The sequence below is a fragment of the Lacerta agilis genome, chromosome 2 (assembly GCF_009819535.1).
Source record: "Lacerta agilis isolate rLacAgi1 chromosome 2, rLacAgi1.pri, whole genome shotgun sequence".
Lineage (NCBI taxonomy): Eukaryota > Metazoa > Chordata > Lepidosauria > Squamata > Lacertidae > Lacerta > Lacerta agilis.
Window position 1 is genome coordinate 68,614,663 of NC_046313.1, and position 18,526 is coordinate 68,633,188.

The 18,526-nt window shown below is 42.4% G+C and overlaps 2 protein-coding genes across 6 annotated transcripts; one reads left to right on the top strand and one right to left on the bottom strand.

Annotated features, from left to right (window-relative positions):
• Positions 1–1,037: 1,037 nt before the first annotated feature.
• On the bottom strand, positions 1,038–10,828 carry NPRL2 (NPR2 like, GATOR1 complex subunit). Of its 4 annotated transcripts, none has more exons than XM_033140611.1 (13): positions 10,727–10,828; positions 9,753–9,838; positions 9,384–9,475; positions 9,085–9,253; positions 8,129–8,237; positions 7,542–7,625; positions 7,022–7,158; positions 5,821–5,918; positions 4,975–5,011; positions 4,385–4,478; positions 3,420–3,537; positions 2,532–2,674; positions 1,038–1,618 (listed from the first exon to the last, which is right to left on the bottom strand). In XM_033140611.1, exons 2-13 carry the CDS (start codon positions 9,828–9,830, stop codon positions 1,551–1,553), a joined length of 1,227 nt encoding a protein of 408 aa, XP_032996502.1. In that variant the 5' UTR covers positions 9,831–9,838; positions 10,727–10,828; the 3' UTR covers positions 1,038–1,550. The 4 variants fall into 4 exon arrangements, with proteins under 4 accessions (XP_032996502.1, XP_032996501.1, XP_032996503.1 ...); XM_033140610.1 differs by lacking the exon at positions 10,727–10,828 and adding an exon at positions 10,441–10,547; XM_033140612.1 differs by lacking the exons at positions 7,542–7,625; positions 10,727–10,828 and adding an exon at positions 10,441–10,546 and having other exon boundaries at positions 1,545–1,618.
• A 10-nt stretch (positions 10,829–10,838) lies between these two features.
• Positions 10,839–16,886, top strand: LOC117041637 (cytochrome b561 domain-containing protein 2). Of its 2 annotated transcripts, none has more exons than XM_033140615.1 (4): positions 10,839–10,945; positions 13,292–13,504; positions 15,532–15,569; positions 16,190–16,886. In XM_033140615.1, the coding sequence occupies exons 2-4, from the start codon at positions 13,378–13,380 to the stop codon at positions 16,691–16,693; spliced, it is 669 nt and encodes a 222-aa protein (XP_032996506.1). In that variant the 5' UTR covers positions 10,839–10,945; positions 13,292–13,377; the 3' UTR covers positions 16,694–16,886. The 2 variants fall into 2 exon arrangements, with proteins under 2 accessions (XP_032996506.1, XP_032996505.1); XM_033140614.1 differs by having other exon boundaries at positions 10,843–10,945; positions 13,210–13,504.
• The last annotated feature ends 1,640 nt before the right edge of the window (positions 16,887–18,526 follow it).

Consider the following 18,526-nt stretch of genomic DNA (forward strand, 5'->3'; position numbering starts at 1 on the left):
CACCGCTGTTCATAGAAGACCATCTTAGTCGGCCACCAGTGATTGCCAAAGGAGAAAGACAGACATGGCATCTAACCCACATGCCGCGTGGGAATGCAGTGCCGCAGAAGACAGAATCGGGATTCGATATTAACCCAACAGATTTCTATATGTATGGTCTAGTTGAGGTTCCTGCATTGCAGGGGGTTGGACTAGATGACCACCGGGATTGCTTCCAACTCCACAATTCTATGATTTTATGAAGTTTCCCCTAAATATTTACCATTTTGGTTGGGGATTGTGGGAGTTGGGAGTCCAACAACATTTGGAGGGCTGCATGTTCCCTTCCCTACTCTGGTTAGAGGAAACTATACACTGGACAGCATTGGTCCTAGCCAAAGGAGTCCACATTCAGATCCCCACTTGGCTATGACGCTTGCTGTGTGATCATTATAAATCTTGCCAGAACTGAATCTGCCCTTCTCCACTCACGTCTAAGTTGGGGAGGGAAGTCTAAACATAATCCATCACTTCTAGAAAGCAGGTGAGTGCTGTAGTAGTAATAGCAGCACCGAGACTGAAAGTAAGGCTCTATTTAAAGTATAACTTAGATCCATAACCTTTTTCCTTACTTAAATATCAGGGAAGGTAATTATTGGAGATGGTTAAAAGAATGCCTCATTTATCAGTCATTACCGACAACCATCTTAGATGCATGGCGGTTCGGTTAAGAGAATTCAGTAAAAGGAATACACGGATCCAATATAAAAATACATGTCATAAACCCAGAGGTTTGGGATACACAAGTGGCAAATGATTTAATAAAAAGGGTAATTAAATATTAAATTGGAGACACCCAAGTAACCAAACCATTTCTATTTCATTGCAAGTGTCAAATCTTTGTGTCCCCTATCTATTGCTTCTACACTTAAATTCTTAATTGCACAGAAACATGATTTGGTTCCACATTAGCATTATAAGATGCCCATTGTTGCTCCTGATTACCAGTAATACACAGGAAGGACTCAAAGCAATTGGGACAGGAACAAGGGTAATGCAATTATCTTTCTGTTTTATTTGTACAAGTCTGTTACAGAACTTTTTCCTTCAATACTTTACACAAGGAATTGTGTGATTTCTTGCTACTACAGGATAATACTGCCAGATTAATAAGAACCAGCATTTCAGCCTTGTAAACACACATCCATAACACCATGGGTAGAAAGGAACAGGTTTAAGCACTCACCTGCCCCACTGCTCAACTTCATAGCATTGCAAAACTTGGTTTAATTATTATTATTTAAACGAAAATGGAACCCCCGAAACTTCTTGATATACACCTGTGTGTTTTGCTCAGACAAATGTGATCTTCGCTAAAACGTGTATCTTTCATTAAACAACCCAAAGAAATCCAAGTCCATCCAGCTCACTTGTTCCAGGCACCAATGGTGCATCATGCCACACAATTTGAGCTATGTTGCTTTTAATGGTTTCTGAAGAAATCGTGAGCAGTCCCAGGCAGCACAGTAGTAAACAGGACATGATGAATAATTGCCCCCCTTTTTGGAGACTCATTTCCAGCAAACAATTATATTGGGGTCATTCTCCAGCCTTTCATCCAGCTCCCGATAGCTCATGCCTAAGGAGGAAACACACAATACTGGTGAATAAGGATATAAAGTAATAATAATAATAATAATAATAATAATAATAATAATTTATTTGTACCCCGCCCATCTGGCTGGGTCTCCCCAGCCACTCTGGGCGGCTTCCATCAAACATTAAAATACATTTAAGTACTACTAATAGGACTCCATGGTGACAGATAGATGAAAGTCCTTTTGAAGGTACGGGACCCCCATCAGTCATGATCTTTTCAGCTGCCACTGACAGATCCCACTCCAAAACAAAAATCTAAAAGAATTTTGGAGTCAAGACTGTCAGTAATTGCCTGCGGGAGGCTCCAGTTCATTTACAACACAGCTATGGCAGCCTGATGAGGAACAGTAATTGGGCAAGATTTAGGGGCATTACTATTTCATATGTGTATACTGTGGGTATCCCTAATTCATTCTTTTGGTACACTCTTTGGTGCACCTTGCTCTTTTCATGGTGGTGCCAAATCTGAATTGGAGGCATGCTAAGCGACATTGTTCCAGTTGTTCTACCCCTCATTTGTCCGACCACAGGGAAGAACAAGGAGAGCCTGAATAATCCTTGTTTCAGATGCATGCTAAATAGTTTTTGCTTCTGTACCAGATTTGAGTGTGATTTTTTTCTGAGAACCCCTTTTAAGCTGCACTGACAACCTCTCAAGGCTATATAAGTACTCTAAGCAAATAGTTTTAGGCATGTTGTGAAGCCATGCATTTCAACAGGCTTTTGCAGTGTAAGTTTCATCACTTGGGTGCTTTAGTCACTTCTACTGCTGCCTATTTCATTGCTATGTTACGTTGTTTTTTTATCTGATCATTTTGTTTTCTGCTTGGTAGACTGTAAACTATGTGCAGTTTCACTGCTGGATGGATAGGTGTAGATGGGTAATTCCTTACCTGTTTTACAGCAGATTTCATCATAGCTATGACAACCTGTGTACAGTCTGGCTGGATGACTTCTTTCATCCCGGGCTACTTTCACAGGATACTTCTGGAGCCGTCGAATAAGGCCCTTCATCAGGCCAAACTGGACAAGTTTCCTGAAAGAGAACTAAAACATTCAAGGAAAGGACATAGATTTATTACATAAAGTTCTTTATATAGCCAAAGTTTGTGTAAATGGCATGATGTCCAAAACATGAATTCTCTGGGGACTAAACAGGAGTGCTCTCTCTCGGCTCTTTCACAATGTAGTTACTTGTGGTCAAAATTAGAATTAACAAAAACATTAAAAGGATATATATCAGAAATGAAGAAAAAAATAATATGCAGATGATACAGTGCAAACTCTTAACAGAACTCATGGATTTGCATCTAATAGGCAAACAAACCTGTTTGCTATTTAGGCATTAAAGTAACAGAGCAGATGCAATATTTATATCAGAAAAAGTATTAAGCCCTATTTAAAGAATGTAAAACTTTGCTGTTAGGATGGCAAAAATTATATTTGTTCTTTTCAGGAACAATCCCTATGTTCTCTACAGGAGACCTAGAAAAGTGTCTGAGAATGAGCAAGTGGCTCATTCTGTCACTTGCTATACTGAGCATTCCTTTTTGTATTTTTGTAATTGGCAGAGTAAGCAGTGTTCCAATTATAGGGGAAAAGGTGAGGGTACTTAAGGTATTTCATGAGCCCTACCCTCTGATTCTTTCCAATTTTAGCCAAATCATGGTCTCCTCTTTTAGCCATCTGAAAACAGTAGCTAAGGAGGGTACAGCAAGGTACTTTGACTTGAAGAGTCATTCCTATGTGTAAAAATAATATAAAACAAGCCACCCTCCAACCTTTCATCCACTCTCTGGAGCTGTAGGGTGTAGCGGCAAATGAGGTCTCGTACAGTTGTGCCAGGGCTCAGCCCACAGTAGAGCTGGAAAATGTCTCTCAAACTGGCCCGCTTGTGACCTATCCAAAAATAATACAAGAAAATGTATTGAAACATCTGGTGATCACAGTTAAGTATATCCTAATTAAATACACCCAGCTAAATGTATTTCAAATATCATTTGCAACAGGAGGACCCTCATGATCAATATATACAAATATCTGACAAACAGTGTAACAAAAAATATGAAATGTACTAAGTGAAGCCAAATAACTACAGGGGCTACAAATAACCCACAAAATATCCAGCCAGGACGGATGCAAATTCATAAATGCTGCCAAATGTAGTCCATTGAACTGCCAGTGTTAACAATTAAATAGATCTATATAACAGAACATCTCAGGAAGGGGCCTCATTGTACAAATAAGTGTTTCTTTATGCTAAAGTGCCAGAAGTATATTAACAGAAGAAAGAGCTGGGATGCTGCTGGATGAGGATAACTACAAGATTGTGACTAATAATTCTAAAGGTAAAGGGACCCCGACTGTTAAGTCCAGTCGCGAACAACTCTGGGGTTGGGGCGCTCATCTTGTTTTACTGGCCGAGGGAGCCGGTGTTTGTCTGCAGACAGCTTTCGGGTCATGTGGCCAGCATGACTAAGCCGCTTCTGGAGAACCAGAGCAGAGCATTGAAACACCGTTTACCTTCCCTCCGGAGCGGTACCTATTTAGCTACTTGCACTTTTTGGCATGCTTTCGAACTGCTAGGTTGGCAGGAGCAGGGACCGAGCAACGGGAGCTCACCCCATCGCAGGGATTTGAAACGCCGACCTTCTGATTGGCAAGCCCTAGGCTCTGTGGTTTAGACCACAGCGCCACCCGCGTCTGATAACTCTAGACTACAGCAATCCTTATGCATCTTTCATACCTGGTTTTGTGACGTAAGAGAGGCATTCATCTTGAAGACATTTGTCATCCACCAGATCCTGGACTTTAGGTGTGGTACAATATACATTTGAGTACTGAGGAAGAAAGTAAGAAATCTCAGTACACTTAAATCATTTCGGTTCCCATTGAAATGCTTGACAAACCCATCCCATCAGTAGTACACAGTGTCAAATAATGAACATTCCTGGGCTGAAGGATGTGAAAACTAAGATTACTTAGGGAAATTGCATAAAGCAAACAAGGGAAACTTTCTAACGCAGAATATGCTATACAGTGGAACCTCTACACACGACCACAATCCGTTCTGGAGGCCCGTCCTTATGGCGACATGGGTCGCTGGGAGAGGTGCTGTTGTGTGCAGGCGTGGGTGGAGATCGCCCGCTCCTGCGCATGCACGAACAGCGGCAAACCTGCCGGTTACTTCCGAGTCTGCTGTGGTTGCAAACTTGGAACGTCTGCGAGTGGAGGCAGTTGTAAGCAGAGGTTCTACTGTAGGTGCATTTATGAACTAGACACCGCATTGCTTAAAATCAACTCAATCACGTTGAGCCACTTACCCATTAAACTCACCTGAAGTATGGAAACGAGAGTCACTACTCCATAGTATCTGAAAAACATGACAGCTATTAGAAATAAACCCTTACTAAAACTTCATGGACCGAAAGAGTGCAGAAGTATACAGTAGTGCAAAGAATCTATTTGATATAATTTTCATACAGATCCTATAGTAATACTGAAGACATTAGGACAGGATAGACACTTAACATGCAGGAAAGGTGTTAGCTTTAGCTAACATAGTGTTAAGTGCATCCTGCAAAATTTCTGTAACCCTAAAAATAAACAACACTTACTTTCTAAGACAGGTGCTAGGATTTCTGCTTGGCTGGTATTCACTATGCTTCTTGACATGAAAGACCCCCCTCCCCCGTCACAGACAAGAGTGGGAAAGGCACAAGTTTCCACAATGCAGTCACAAGTAGTGACTTGCATGTGTGAAAAATATATGTGAGACTCCAAAATATGCGTGACTCTAAATGCTGCACCCTCAAGGACATCAGTTCATTATTTACAGTTAATTGACACCAGGCACAGGATTCTCCAAATTTCCACATTTTACACTTCATGCCTACACGTACACACACACACACACACACACACACTCTTAACACGCTTCAAGTTTGGAGTAAAACATTTAGTGTCTAGTTTAGCTCTGAATCCAAGGTTTGTTTGTTTGCCTTTTTGCTTTAGATGATTTTGCTTGAATTGCAGACAAAGTAAGAGGTGGTAGAGCAAAGAGAGAGCTAAAAGAAATGGAGGACAGAAAAACAACAGGGCTGAAATCTATTGAGTCTAAAAATCCCAACTGGTTTGCAATCAAGCTAATGCCTTGTTCTCCCTTTGGCACCTGGTACTTACAAGAGGTTCTGGACAGCAATTCGAACCAAATTGAGCTCCACATCTGCCTCAGCTGAGATTTTCTGAACATGCCGAAAACCATCAATGTAGGGCAAGATCTTGGAAGAGAGCATATGCATATAATGCAAGGCTAAGCAGAGATGTACATGCACAAGCACACTTTTCACACAACTAGGAAGACAAGGCAAGATCATCTCAGAATTGACATGAATGTAGAAGGCTCAAGTGACATCTGAACTCAAAAAACCTTCACTTTCAGTATCCAGGTCAGAACCAGGGGAAGCAGTAAGGTAACCGTATTAAACATGTGTGAACATTAAGTATTTAAGAATGTTTGCCTGCATCTCATTATCCCTTTTCCTTTATAAACCAGCATTTCCCAAACTTTATTGACACCATGATGCTTATAAAGTTGTCATTGACCTCAACCCAAATTCTTAGTAATGTAAGTGAAATAGCAATATATAATCAACATTTATTAATCCTAAGTCACCACTACTAGGAATCATAAAAAAACAAATCTCTGATTAAATACAGAGATTCCTCACTGGCAACGGAGGTACACTCTGTACATGCCCATGCCCTTTACTTCTGAATCTTAAGAGTTCTTAATTATTCCCCTCCCCACTATACCTCAAACTTCTTTTTGACCCCTAGGTCTTTATTCACCCCCTGTGCATCAACCATAGGGGTAATGCTGCTTTAAACTGGTCATAGGTAAAGGTAAAGGACCCCCCAACAGTTAAGGAAGCAATTATTAAAGTGGCAGTAACACAAACCCAACTATACAGGTACATTTCAGCAGTATTTGAAGTCATCTGTGACTAGTGTTTCAGATTTTACAAAGTTTGATACTGAAGGGTCCTCTCATTGTTAAATTCTGGGGGATCTTCTCATGTGTACCATTCAGTGCTCATTGAGAAAAATGAATCAGTAATGATAAGAGTAACATGTTAAAGGGAAAGAAAAACAGGCACACCTTACAGAAACACATTTATTCTCAGAAGACTTGCACAGGATCAGGCTGCCTAAAAACCACATATTTCTTGTGATAATTTGCCAATTGGCTTTAATGGCCAGCCTCTCCCACAAAATTCTATGGCCAGGCAAGGTTAATTAGCTGGGGAGGGAGGGGGGACTGTGAAGATGCCTTTGCTACCATCACACTATTGTATTAAACAAGACAATTGTGGGCACCAACCTGCTGAGTGGTGAGATCCCACTGGGAATTGAAGAAGTCATCCTTGTCTTGGGTGAAGACAGGAACGTCATATTCCTGCACAATGGGGGGATCTGGGCGTTGCTCAATCACTTTCAGATGAATGGTGTTTGATTCATCTGTATGAAGGAGCAAAAGAGGACAGAGAGCTGGGGACTTCTGAAGATGTTTTGCTGCCTGAAGCAAAGAACAAAATGGTTCCACCCCACCCCACCCCAATCTATGTACAGAAGTTCATTGAGCTGGCAGCTGAATCTTAACACTGGTGGATAGTTCAGCTGCAATTGGAACACATGGACCTCTGCACTGCACTTTGATGCTGCAGCTTTTTTTTTAATATAGCACAACTGGGGTGGTTCCACCCTGAGAGCATACAAATTAGAACAATGTTCCTGAGCTACTCCTGGCTCTTTTGGGATGACGGCAGAATATAAATTTAATGAAATAAATGATTAAGAAATGTAAACCACAACATCTTAGCTAAATCTTTTGAAGTCTGAACTTGAGTTTGTTGCTTGGTTCCCAATTGCAAAGCCATCAGATGGTGGCAACAAAAGGGTCCCTAGAAGCAGACAGGGTTGCATGCCTGAAGCAGGAAGGGGGAGCCTGATGAAATTAGCACAATGAGATAATGCAGATTAATTGAACAATGACAAGCAACAACTTCTCTCTTTTTTTGCACTCTTGGTCATGAGAGCCACACAACAGCTGACAGGAAAATAAAGGCATCTGAACATCAGAAATAATTCATCTATGACAGGAAGAACTTGCTTGAAAGTCCAACTTTCAATGGACATTTGTGCCATTCTCTTGAAGCTAACAGAAACTAAACTCAAGGGCATCAATGTAGGATTTAATATACCACCATTTCCTGAAATACACCACATTCTACAGCAACTGGACTATTTCTATCTTTCAATAACTGGAGGGGGGGGGAAAGAGAGCAACACAACACTAAGTGCTCTCCTGCTCTGAAAGTGCCACACTTCCATCTTTCCCTGCATTTCCTTCAAGAATCACTTGCAAGCTTGCAACTTAACATGCAATTTGAAAAGAAGCATTTGCTGCTACTTTTTGGTTGACAATTACCTATAGGAAGAGTGCATTTGCCAGTGGCATTTAGTTCCTCAAGTAGGATGGTCATGATGGGTATCAACTTCTGTTTGCTCTCATCAGTGGAAATGAAGCCACTCTCAAGCTAGGAAAGAACCAAGTCGATTAGCCCCAACCAAAATGCAAATTTAAATATACCATGAGAAGCAGAGGTAGTAGTGTGTGCTGAAAGTATCCCATACTAAAAAATCTTTCACGGGGAATGTGCATGTATATATGTGTGTGTAAACAAACACACCCACACCTTTTAATACAGTAATGGGAGACTGCAGAATCGGTAACAATCCTGCAGCAGTTGTGTGATATTGGTATAAACTTAACAAAGTGGTACAAATGTAATAAGGTGGATAGGAAGATATTCCTGCTGAAGCAGTAGTCCAGAAACCAGAGAAAAGGCTATATGCTTCTTGAAGCAAATAAGCAAATAAACAGGAGATGTGTGCTTTTGAGACTGGTGGGAAGGGAGAAAGTATATATCATTGATTTTTTCTAAATTAGAAAAGAACATCAGCATGGCAGAACACTGTTGCAAAGAATTAGATAATTGCACCATTTCTTCTCAAAAGATGACAGAAATACTCTTGTGGTAAAGTAGGTAAATATTCACACTTTACCAACCTTAAATTTGATATATATACTCTTCAAAAGCAGCTGCACAGTACCCTAAGAAAGAACAGGGAGAGTGCTCTGCCAGGTCATCAGTGATGTTACAGGTACTATCCAACAGGTATCTGTGACAGTCACACACATCTATCACAGTAGCACTAGTTGCACATTTGGGTGGTCCATTTCAGAGTTCAGCAGGTGCAATTCAGCAGAACAAAGAAAGAAAACACAACAATAAAACAAAGCAGAGACTTAAAATTAAGCTTTCATGTTGCTAACATATGTGATCTGTACATATGGAATGGCATATTTGTGTCATGTCTAACCTCTAGAGTGGTAAGATAACCTGCCAGTTTCTTCACTATAGGCTCCAGTGCACAAGTCTTAGCTCTAGCATCACAAACGAAGCCAAGGTTGAAGAGCAAGGCATTCCGGCTGTACTTCTTATGCTCAATGCAAACTGGACAACCAATTAGCTTCTTCCCCATAGCTGTACTGTTAGAAAGAGAGAATGTATTTTAATGTTATTGAATATAATATTTCCCCACTACTTTGCCACAGATGGGCATGATTAAAGCGGAAGGGTGGTCTACAAGACTCATGTGGATTTTTTCCCCCTACTTACACAGTGATGAGCTTGTTTTGCAGTTCAGGTTTGGTGATGATATAGACCTGAACTGTATCAAAGAGCTCTCGGGAAATGAAATCCTCTGGGACCTGCAGGGTCAGAAGTTAAATCTGCAGATCAGTAGTCACAAGATGACACCTATGGACTCCTTTGAAGCCCCTCTAAACATATTTTTATAAATCAGTTTTCCACTGTCAAGGAAGAGCTATGCTGCAGAGAGAGACCCCAGAGAATAGCTGCCACTCAGAGTAGACAGTACTGGGCTCAATGGACAAATAATCCAACATAGCACAAGGCAGCTTTCTGAATGTCCCACAACTATATACTGACCAGTTTCTTTATACCATGATGCCTGGTACCACTAACCTGATATGTTATCTTAGGCCCAAGTGTTGGGTGGAATTCACTGAAAAAGATACACTCAATTCTGCTGCTGACTTCCATAGCGATAACTGCAAGAGATCAAGTATACATAACTGATGATACTCCCAAGTAAATACCTCATCATTTTAAGAATTGTTATTTGTAATAGGGAGGGAACTCCACAAATCCAGAAAGATCACAGGAAGGGCACGGCTTCTTGTAACTGTTAACCATACCTCCCTTAGTTATATGTACAACATCCCATCATATAGTTCTTATAAGTTTCTAAGGACTTTTATTCATGAGTTTAAGTTATGCAAGCTTTTCCACATATAAAGGAACAGTGACAAGCAGTGTGATTTCCTGCTGCTGCAGCTAAGCTCTCCTTTCCCTCTCTCCTCAGTTCAGGAGGGCTTCCCTGGCTCAGAACCCCTCACTCTCCTTAGCTCAGTTTTCCTTCTAAATTGTTACACTTCCGGCTGGCAAAAGGCACTGGGAAAAAAATTGTTCCTGTGTAGGAAACTCCACGTTCATAGCTAAGTGGGCAGACAAGTAAGAGCTACGCTCGCACACACATTTCCCCAGGGAACTCAGGTAAGCATCTGCACAAACAGGCGGAAAAAGCCTGCAGGCGCCCACTCCCTCCACCCCAAGTGAACGAAGAACAGCACGGAAGGAAAGGCGCACTCACCAGCGACCGAGAGAGGAGAGCAGCAAGAGCACGCATGCGCACACTATAGTCCCGAGTACAGTCGGAGTCGGGGAGAACGCTTGGCTTTTCAACGCAGGCGGAAAACAGCTGAGCACGCGCGCAAGAGATATAGACTGACGTTGTGGCGCATGCGCATGCCACCGCTGTTTTATCTGGCCTAGTGGCGAGACTGCTGCTGTCCCGTAGATGCGCGCACACAGATTTCTCTGACTCCCGATAAAACGAATGGCAGTTCCAAACAAAGGAGCCGCCGAGGAGAACTTGCCCAGGTGGTCACGTGCCTTATCAGGTTGAAGGCTTCATTTGACAGAACTTCGCCCGTGATGGACAGCGAGGCTCAGCCTCTCAGACGCGGAGGATGACAGTCAGGGTAGGCGGGCCCTAAAAGGCCAGTCTCGGCCTTGACCAATCAGGAGGTGGCGCTTGCTTCCTCCGCTTCTATCGGAGTTCCTGCTCCCTTGCGATGCGGATCATCTGCGAGCAGGTGGGTGAAATCTGCGCCCCCCGGGATCTACTGTTGGACATGGGTGTGTGTGTGTGTGTGTTCGGATTAAGGGACTCGGTGTGTATGCGAACTCAGTGGGAAGGTGGGCGGCAGCGTGGGTCGAGATCTGCCCCCTTTTGCACAGCTGTCGTGGGTGGGGCTGTTCCTGTGACTTGAAGCCTTGCTAGGGATGCCTTTGTGTGACCCGCATCTTCGATCTTGGCAAAATCGGCACCTGAAACCCAGAAATCTCCTGCTCCTCAAAATCTCGCATTGTGAAGAGTTAGGAGGAGGGGCGGGTGCCTTAATCCGAGGAGAATGTGCTTTTGGATTAGGGAATACTGTATTGGGTCCTCCCAATGACTATCGAATATATAAATATGTATATAAGCATATATGCAATATACCATATATTAAACGGGGGTTTGAAGGGACTGTGGGGTATCCCCTCCTCGTAATTTGGCAGACTGGGTATCCTCCCTCCGCAAATGAATAGGGTGGGGAAGAATCATGAAACACACTAAATCTCGCCCTGCCATTCATAGTGCACAGAAAGAGATCCGGATCAGACTCTGTAATAACAGGTTGCTGAGGGGAGATGAATGAGCGATGGCGACTCTACCACATTTTCATACTTAAGACAACAGGATCAGTGCCGACACAACTGCTGGTCTGTGGCAGCGGGTTTAAAAGAAAGGGATGCTGGTGAGAGTGAATATACTGTATTTTCCTTCTGAAGTGGGCTGTGGTTTAATTACTGCTTAAATAAAATACACTAAACTGGATAAGCACAAATGCCATCCGGTTACAAGATCAAGCGGTAATTTCACCGTTTATGGCTTCCTGGGTTTGAACACTTATTCATAGGCTACTGCTTAGGAAACTACTGAATGAACTCTCTCCCTCTCTTACTCTCTTTTAAAAGGGAGTGTTCACACTGACTGACAATATAATTCTATGTTTGAAAAGAAGTGAATGCATATCTCAGTTGGCTGTGGTCCCTTTGAGTTTAATTTCCATGTCAATCTCATTTCTTTGTTAATCCAGGGGTAAAACTAGGCTTTATTTCACCCTGGTCAAATACCCAGTTTGGCAGCCCTCCACATGCATTTGCACACACAGGCTGGGAACCTCAATGGTGCTCCTCTGGAGACTTTACCCCCCTCCCCCAATAGGTATGGCCCTGGTTAACCCTATGATGTCATTCCAGTAAGAAGGTGGATCTGTAGAGGGTGCAAAGGAGGGATTAACAGGGCTTGGACCTTGCTTCAGGTGTCCACTCAGGGTTGCTTCAGCTGTCCACTCAGGGTTGCTTCATCTGGGACAAAATTCATTTTAGAGAAAGCAGTGCTGGGTAGATGAATGTGCAACCCATGTGTACATAAGATGTTTGCAGTTCTCTTGTATTGCCACATAAAAAAAACATGGGACCTCCCCCCCACCAGTTGGCCACAGGTTTCTGGTGTGTTTAATCAATAGTAAATTGATCAATGATAATCCAGGAAGCAGAATAGGACTACAGTTTACATATTAGGCTTTGCATGAACCAGGGAGAATCTGTTAGGTGTTTCAGTTGGTGCTGGTGGCTGAAGATTTGTTCAAGAGCTCTAATCTTAATTTGGGAATTCCATGAGGAACATAAAGAAAAATGTGGTTATGCCTTAACTTGCCAAATGCCTCCACGTTTCAATAGCATTACTCCATGGTGCTGCAGCATCAATACTTGCTGTCATAAAATGAAACATGTCTGTGACTCAACAGGGTTTCTTTGCAAACCAGTAGTAAGAGTGGTGTAACTCTTGTAGTGTTTTATACTGGCTTTGTAGTTTGTCAGTGTGTCCTAGTTTCTCCCTGGTGAAAGGCATCTGCCCTGCTGCAACCCTGGGAGTGGGAGACTTTCTTCTACTGCACTAATTCTGGGCAGAAGATGTGCTAAGACAGCACATTTTGTGCACATGCCAGGCAGAATGTGGCATGGGCAAATGGTTCCCTTTAGTACCACACCATCACAGGCATTGCAGTTACAATGAGGGAGAAAAAAGAATGGGCATGAAGGGGAGAGTTCAGCTGACTTCCTGAAATAGCCCATTGCTATTGCTAATAAATCAGGCAGATGGTGGGGAACAAAGTCTTCTTTTGCTAGCCAGGATTGATTTTTCTTTAGTTTGCCCTTAAGATTCACCAGTGAAAGTTATTGCTGGGCCTTGTGCCATCTTATGACAGATTTTTTGGTGTTAATAGCTTTGTCTGTCTTTTTATTTCAGATAACTAACAGAAGTATGAGAAGTATGTTTTCCCCATCAGCACAATAACATTCTATAGTTTTCCCTTCATGTGCTGGGGAAGCTGATACATGCTTCATACAGAAAAAGGAAGCTGGTAACTGGTGAAGGGTGGAAGGTCAGGATCCTGTCAGCTGTGCTGGAGAAGACATGGCTCTGACTGTTGAAACAGAATCGCGAATATACCACTCTCTCAGAGCTGTCTTTGGTGCTACTGCGCACCTTGTCTCACTTGGATTTACCATCTTCGTAGCTGTGGTGGCTAGACCTGGAACAAGTAAGTAGGATGCAATGATAGGTGCATTGTTAAATATGCTCCAATACCTGTGCATAGGCTTGATTAAAAACTAAGACATGGGCAGATATACACTCATTCAAAATTCTGTCTTGAGTGTGAGTAAAGGATGTTAGTCATTTGAAAGTAAGACTTATAGTCCAGCACTTTGTAGAGCCGATTTCAGGTGGTTTAGGCCTCACTCTGCATATAGCCAACATGGCTTCTGAATCAGCTAAGCTCTCTAGGGCGCTTCTGCTCTTAAATATAATTGTTTAACAGGGCCTAAACCGATAGGAATAGCTTCTGCCTGGCATAACACATAGGATGGTGTCTCAGTCCTGCAAGAGACCTGTGCATGCTCTTGATGCACATTTTAATGTTCATCCCCTTCATGGTGTTTTTCCAAACCTTATGATGTGAATTAGGAAGACCATCCACATGAGGTTTACATGTCTGTGACTACAGTTGTTGATTATTGCCTTGACAGAATTTGGCCAGTGCACTTTACTGACAAATAGTGTAGCGTTTCTGTTTTTCCATTACAAAATGCAACACATGAGCTCTGTCACAGTAAACCAATCCTTTGCAACATCTCCTGTTACTAACTTTGCAGTCCTAGATGTTTTATGAGAATAAACTTTGAGCCTCTCTCTGTTAAATGAGTCTTCCAGTGAAATATGATCCTTTAACATAACAAAAGCTTTAGACAAGATCACTAGGCCCATTTTCAGTGATGCCTTAGGTATTTTGGCATAGGGCAATGCATTCCCACTTGCAGTCTCAGCAAATCACATGTGTTGAACCAAAGGTGAGACTACGAATGCCATCTTGGTAGTCAAGATGACCCTGAAACTAATTGGCAGTTGTTGCAACCATGAGCTCACCTATATATGCACTTGCTTTGTTATAGACTAACTGGATTGCTTTGATGCTATGCTTATCTGTGGGGCCTGGGATACTGGGCTTTTGGCCCACAGAGGAGAACTATCTGTAAGCCTTAGATCAGGCTTCCTCAAATTTGCCCCTCCAGATGTTTTTGGCCTACAACTCCCATGATCCCTAGCTAGCAGGACCAGTGGTCAGGGATGATGGGAATTGTAGTCTCAAAACATCTGGAGGGCCGAGTTTGAGGAAGCCTGCCTTAGCGAGTTTCCAGCTATGCCTTCAGATAGATTGATGAGAAGTTCTGGTCAAACAAAAATATGTCGTCTTTTGTATAAGTAATGCTTAACATATTAGCACTTTGTGGACAGGTCATGATTGCTTCCTGCTGTGGTGTTCCCCCCATGTCTGTAATGGTAGTGGGGCTTTGCAGGCTGTGTTGTAAGTTTATACCTTTCTTTAATAAAGCACTAGAACTGGCCATTCTGGTGTCTTTTAATTTCTCTTTTGGCATCTCTGCACCAAACCACTCCTACCGGTTCTCCTTTGGGCTGCAGATCAGAACACACTACATTGCTCAAAATATTCAAAAAAATTTTTTTAGAGGGATATAATCTGTGTTGTGCCTAATTCTAAAAACAATGATCCCTGTTGCACCTACAACCCACAGTTTAGTGTAACATAAAGTTTCATGTACTTCTGCCCACAAATTTTATACCACTGCAAATCTGTTCCATCTTTAAGGTGCCACAATGGTTGTTTATCTTTTTCCTACTACAAAGTAAATGGCAACCTTTCCAGAATTTATATGCAATTCCACAATGTGTTTGGAGTGCAGTATTGCATTTCTTTCAGTGCTTTTGATTTTGAAGTCATTTTGTTATGTCTGTTTTGGGGAAAGCTTTGTACCTCCCTCAACCTCACGTGAGAAGGAATGACAAAGGGATCCAAATTGAAGTACACAGTATACAAAAATGTGTGACAGCTTCTCTTCAGCAACAATGATTCTAGTACACTTAGCATTTCCACATAATTGGATTAATTCTAGGATTTAAATGGATGTGTCCTATTTCCAGGTAGCACATTTTCAGCTGTATGTTAACTGATTGTCTACAGGGACTCACCTTGCTTTTGTTTCTTTCCAGGCTTGTTCTCCTGGCATCCTTTCTTAATGTCTCTTGCGGTAAGCCAGCCACAGGCATTCTTTACAACCATCTTCCTAAATAATTATAACCTTACCTTATCTATATTGGGCTTTCTTTAGTGGACTGAATAGTCTGAGAAAAGGCTGGAGGCAGCTTATTGTGGAGTAAGATGGAAATTCTGTGCTAAGGAATTGGAAAAGGCAGAGGTAATGCAGCTGCTCCTGCCTGTTGTGGGACTGGAATCCAGAATTCCCTACTGGTGGCTAGAATTAAAATATGAGATAATTACCGTATCCCTTCCTTCTCTGTGTGCAGCTCACAAAGCTTTTATCTTCTCCTTTGCTGATGAGGATCACTATAAAATCACTATAAAATTTGTACCAGCCAGATGGGCGGATATAATTATTAATTACTACTACTACTACTACTACTACTACCACCACCACCTTCTTTAGAAAAAAGATAAGCCTTTCCATGACAGAACAATTTCTTCTCCAGTATTTGGCAGGAATTCCCAAGTTATTACACAAAGTTATATGCTGGGGGAAAGCAAGGAAGCTTTTGTTCTTGTTATTAAGCTGGGAACGAGTGCAATTTTAGCATTGGCTAAATGTAATGTAACAAACCATGGTGTTGTTGTCTACTTTTGCCTTTCCAGTTTTCTTTCCTGATGACAGAAGCCCTGCTGACTTTCTCTCCAGAGAGCTCCCTCCTCCAGTCCTTCTCCCGGAAGGCCAAGGTCCGCTTCCATTGGGCTTTACAGTTGCTCTCACTCACCTGTGCAGTGTTGGGCTTGGCCATCATCAGCTATAACAAGTACCGCAAGGGGAAAGACCATTTTGTCACCTGGCACGGTTTGACTGGCTTGCTGACTGTGCTGTATGCTAGCATGCAGTGCATGGGGGGCCTTGCTCTGCTCTACCCCAAGCTGATGAAGAACTGGACACTGAGCAAACTCAAGCTTTACCACGCCACATCAGGGCTGATTGGTTACATTCTTGGCTGTGCCAGTTTGATGCTGGGTATGTGTTCCTTGTGGTTTACCATATCTGTAACTGGAGTCTCCTGGTATCTGTCCATGCTGTGTCCTATCCTCACCAGCCTGGTTATTATGAACCAAGTGAGCAATGCCTACCTCTATCGCAAAAGAATCCAGCCTTGAAAGCCATCCTGAAACAGACAGCTTGTGGGATCTCTGAAGAATTCCTGCATTGTCAGTAAGGAGGCAGGTGGCCTTACAAGGCAGTGGGACTGAAGAATCTCTTTTTACTTGCCTATAGCATCATATGGTATTTTATGTAATTTCTGACTTTTCCCTGTTAAAATCCTGGAGATGCCCATCCTGTTGAACGAGCTTCATTTGGTGCCAGAATGTCCATGTAGCATTTCCTCTTCTCTGTCAAAATACCTCTGGAAATATGACCAGTGCTGAGTAAGTAGCTCATTTGCACTCTGCTGGTGCCTCCCTGTGAATGAACACCAAGTATTGCTTAGGTCGTTCTTGATTCAGGTAGCTGCTGAAATCCTTCTTGCACATAGACACACACACACCGGCTGTTTTGATATCCTTTCTCTTGGTAAACTGTTTGGGGTTCAGATGTCCTGGTCTGGGTATCAGATTGAACCTTTTAACACGCTGAATAAGGGAAGTGCTGATCTCTAACACAGCTGTAAAAGCCTGAGTTTCTGTCTAAAAAAAATCTGTCCTGACTGTGCAGTGCTCTAAGCTGTATTAGAAATGACAAGGTAATTTGAGCTAGGCTGGGTCTAAACATATTATGTGCTTTAAAAACAAAGCTGCCTTGTATGGAGACTCTACAACCAGAAAGTGGCAGGGGGGGTTAGAGGGCCTAACACTTCTCATTTTTTTTAATGCTCAAGAACACCAGACCACTCCATCTAGCAGGTTTTCACCCCAGCAGGATTCAAATTTAACATGCAAGTGTAAATTATTACTACTGCTGCTTTATCTGTTCATAGCCTAGTAGCTGAAGCTCTCAGGGGGATTTATATAAACAGTTTAAAAACCAAACCTGATCAACTATATGTGTTAGACTAGCTAAGTAACTTCACTTCCTGAAATAGTGAAGTGGCTCAGAAGTGGATCCATTAGCCATTGGCCGTTTTCCAGAGACAATTTGATGTGAAGAGATGGTGATTGACATGTAGAGCATTTTGTACAACCTGTCTTAGATCTAGACAAACATTAGGAGATACTTGCCATTTCCTTCCACTGTTACAATATTCTGAGGGCTGCAACTTCTTCACTACTCCACCTTCTCTCCTGTGTTTTTTTAAACTCTTTTAGAAGTCCCGTCATTCCATGTCTGCACCACTCAGTTTAATGTGGCTTAGTCCCCTGCCACTCTGGACTGCATTTGCAGGTTTGTTTACCTGTGCTTGCATTGTGTTTGTGTGGAAGTACGGGGAAAGAAAGAAATTACTACTGTGTCCTCCCTTCTATTGCCACTCTGGCCCTCAATAGTCACTGTGGCCTTTTCTTTGGTCAGCTGCTATAACAGCAGCCATCTTGAGAGCAACTGCTGCCTAGAAAATAAAAGGCAAACACTGAGAACCAGGAAGAAGAGGGGTAGCACAGTGATGGATTCTCCTTCTCCTCTTCCCTGGTGGAAAGAGTGTGAGGCAGGCAAAAGTTACATGAGCATAAGGGACGGACACTGAACTTGAGAAAGGCTTTCAAGAATAGGGTATAATTGAGTCTCTGTTCCCTTCACACTGATAACTTCTGGGTTCCTCCTTTCAGGTTGACACGTGCACTATTCATGGGAAAGCTTCATGGACAAAAGCACAATACTATGTAAGCTTAGGAATTTCTCTTTGAACTTCTGGCCTAGTGGTATAGGTTCACATAATCTTTTATCCTATACCTGGAATGGTTATTACCTGAAACTATTCCTGATAGAGGGAAGCTACAACCTGGCAAATGTATTTATGCCCTCTCAAGGTGAAGAAACCTGCTCAGTCCTTTCCTTTC